Source organism: Phacochoerus africanus, chromosome X (assembly GCF_016906955.1).
Source record: "Phacochoerus africanus isolate WHEZ1 chromosome X, ROS_Pafr_v1, whole genome shotgun sequence".
Taxonomy (NCBI): Eukaryota; Metazoa; Chordata; class Mammalia; order Artiodactyla; family Suidae; genus Phacochoerus; species Phacochoerus africanus.
Window position 1 is genome coordinate 50,310,460 of NC_062560.1, and position 2,847 is coordinate 50,313,306.

Sequence of the window (2,847 nt, forward strand, 5' to 3'; positions counted from 1 at the left end):
ACAACACCCTATGGTGTCCCCTTCCCTTTGCCAATGCCCCTTCCCCCAAGCTGGGTTAAGTGTCCAAAAAGTAGCTAAAACACAATATTTTCATAGCATACTCTGATGCCCCTTTCAAATCTCCCCAGGCTCGTTTAGGCATCTCTTGGATTTTCATAGCACACTATGATGTCCTCTTTCCTGTCCCACCCTCCAAGACAGGTCACATAAGCTTTTCTACATTTTAACGGCATCATATGCTCACTCCCTATTAACAGTATTTAGCGCACTGCCAGTTAACATATTTGTCTCTCCCACATACTCTAGAACATTGTTTAGAACTGAGGGCTGTGTCTGAGGAGGGTTTCCAGAACCTAGATTGGTGCCTCACACATAGCTGGTGGTCAGTAAATGAACAAGGTGTCCTTGTCATAAGCTTTTATTTTTTTCTATACTTTGCAGTATCTTAATAAAATCACGGTATTTGTCAGTTTTCTTTATGCAACAGTAGACACAAAGGTTTTCATAAGGGTCAGACATATAATAATCCTCTCATCATTCTCTCACATTTTACTGGTTAAATCAAACTTCTTAGAACGGCCTATTTTAATAATATATACTATGTACCAGATCACAGAATATGATGGAAAGACTTCATTTTATAACTTTAGCAAAACTGTTATACTAAATCTTAATGACAGAAAAAAAGAATATATCTTTTCTTCAATCATATTTTAAAACATATTGTGACCATATTCAACACTGTTTTAAATTGAATAAAGTTTACAATATCTAAAGTAAACGTTCTATTTCTCAAACAATTAGCACTGATCACAATACCAAATACACTGCCCCCCCCATTATATTCAACTCAGGCCCCAGGTGTTCTACTCCTTGGGGTACCTTTGAAGCTCTTTACACTCCCCCTCAAGGGTATACAACAGGTTTATCTAAAGGGCAGAATAACCCCTAGCACCTGAATTGAGGATAGCCTCAACTTCTGCATCATCATCAGAATCCCAATCGTAATTACATGGCCAGTCCTTGGAGCATCGGTTACGCACCCTTGCCACGAAATGCATGACTTTCAGCTTGCTGGATTCCACATGTGCTCGCGGTCCCCAGAAGAACTCGTACTCCACGGGACTACTACGGGGCACTGGCTTATAAATCAGGTACCCTCTGCGCACAAACTCTTCTGTAACAACCTTCTTTGGATCTCCAAAGATGCTGTGCTGGCGGCCAGGCTGCATCCCCAACTTTCCCAGCACTTTCCAGACCAGGGCCTCCTTGGCGCTGTTGCCCATGATGAAGATAAGGGCTAATATCGACATCAGGAGACTTTTCTTGGTGCCTTGAAAATTGCTCCGGGCTACTGAGGGTTTTTGCGCTTGAGCAGTGCTAGAGGCTTCCACAGGGGTGGTGGAGGCCTCCTCCGGAGTGCTTGGGTCTTCCTCCGGGCCGCTCAGGTCGTCCCCAGGGGTGCTCAGGACCACAGAGGCGGCCACCGGGGTCTCGGAGGTTTCTGAGGCCTGAATCTTACGATTGTTACGGTTCTCTTCAGCTGCCCTCGCATTACGGCGGCGCCGACTCTTTCGTCCCCGTGGCATATCTCCTGCTACGGCGCAGATCCTACAGCAATCCTAGGTAAAGATGCCAGTAATCTCCGCAGAAAACAATTATCTCTACCTTAAGAAGGGGCCTCCGCTAAAGCCACCAAAGTCAGTTGAGTCTTTGTAAGAAGCTAGCCGTTCTCGGCTACAAAGCTAACACCCACGCAAGCCAACTTGCGAGCAACCGCCCCCTGCACTCTCCCCAGCAGCAAAACGCAAGAATGCAGGGCTGAATTGACTCCTCCCCTCCTGCCACGCACTCTCCAGACTCCCAAAGGAAGTGGGCGTTTCCTCTAGGCAGACTTCCGCTGTCAAATAGGAGAACGGACACAGCAAGGCAGGGGTGGGACTAGGGCAGAAATGTTGACTGGGGACTGCAAGAGCAGCGGTATAGAAAGGAGAAATAAATAGCATGCGGTTCCTGAATTTATCAGTCCAGTAAAAGATAGGCTGACTGGTCTTGGGAAAGAAGGTGTCTCTACACCATTTACTCGATTCCCGGGCTGGGGGTGTGTGGATGAGGTGATGGGGGTGCGGGGAAGCAGCAAATTCTTGGAAGGAATCAGTTAGTCCCAGTTCTCTTTTCCTGTCTTGGATTCATTGCATATTCTCTCACCCTGTCATCAGAAGGTGTTTATGTGTATGCAAATTAATTTGTGGGCCCTTATAGGATCTAGATAAGATGGCTGTGGTTAAAGTGATGAGAGAAGAGTGATGAGAGAAAATTGGACTGCAATAACGAAAAGTGTGCAAGGGGTGCAGAGCCTTTAAAATGTTATATATTCACGGGATTATTAAGCAGGCACCGAGTGTATCAGACTTGCATTTGCACAGCGTCACAAAAGAGCAGACTATTGTCTGGCAGGTCACTTAGGAAGCAATTAGAATAAGAAGCAAGAGGGAATAAAAGTGAGCCTTAAGGTGGTTGTCATGGGGATGGAGAGGCAGAAAGGCATTTGAAGGGTGATCACTGACAGGCTTTAGACACTGTTTGGGTGGAAGTGGGAAGTGGGGAGTGGGTGGTAGAGTGCGGGTTGGCTCTGAGATTCTGGGCTCCAGTCTTCCTGAATAGGTGGTTTATTTTGCTTCTTTCTTTCATTTGGTAATCTGAAAGAAATTCATAGCATACTCTCAACTTTATCATCAACTCCAGGTCTTTGCTCACTGTTTCCTCTGCGTAACTGCCTTTCCTCTTATCTCCAAATATCTAAACTCCAACTCTCCAACTGCTTGTTCACAGGCCTCATCCTCACTG

At 45.9% G+C, this 2,847-nt stretch overlaps 1 protein-coding gene across 1 annotated transcript; it reads right to left on the reverse strand.

Annotated features, from left to right (window-relative positions):
• Nucleotides 1-402: 402 nt before the first annotated feature.
• On the reverse strand, nucleotides 403-1,860 carry MAGEH1 (MAGE family member H1). Its single transcript, XM_047764475.1, has one exon. It carries the CDS (start codon nucleotides 1,587-1,589, stop codon nucleotides 930-932), a length of 660 nt encoding a protein of 219 aa, XP_047620431.1. The 5' UTR covers nucleotides 1,590-1,860; the 3' UTR covers nucleotides 403-929.
• Nucleotides 1,861-2,847: the final 987 nt, after the last annotated feature.

Coding starts and splice junctions, on each gene's coding strand:
- MAGEH1 (XM_047764475.1), bottom strand. CDS start 1,589: ATGCCACGGGGACGAAAGAGTCGGCGCCGCCGTAATGCGAGGGCAGCT.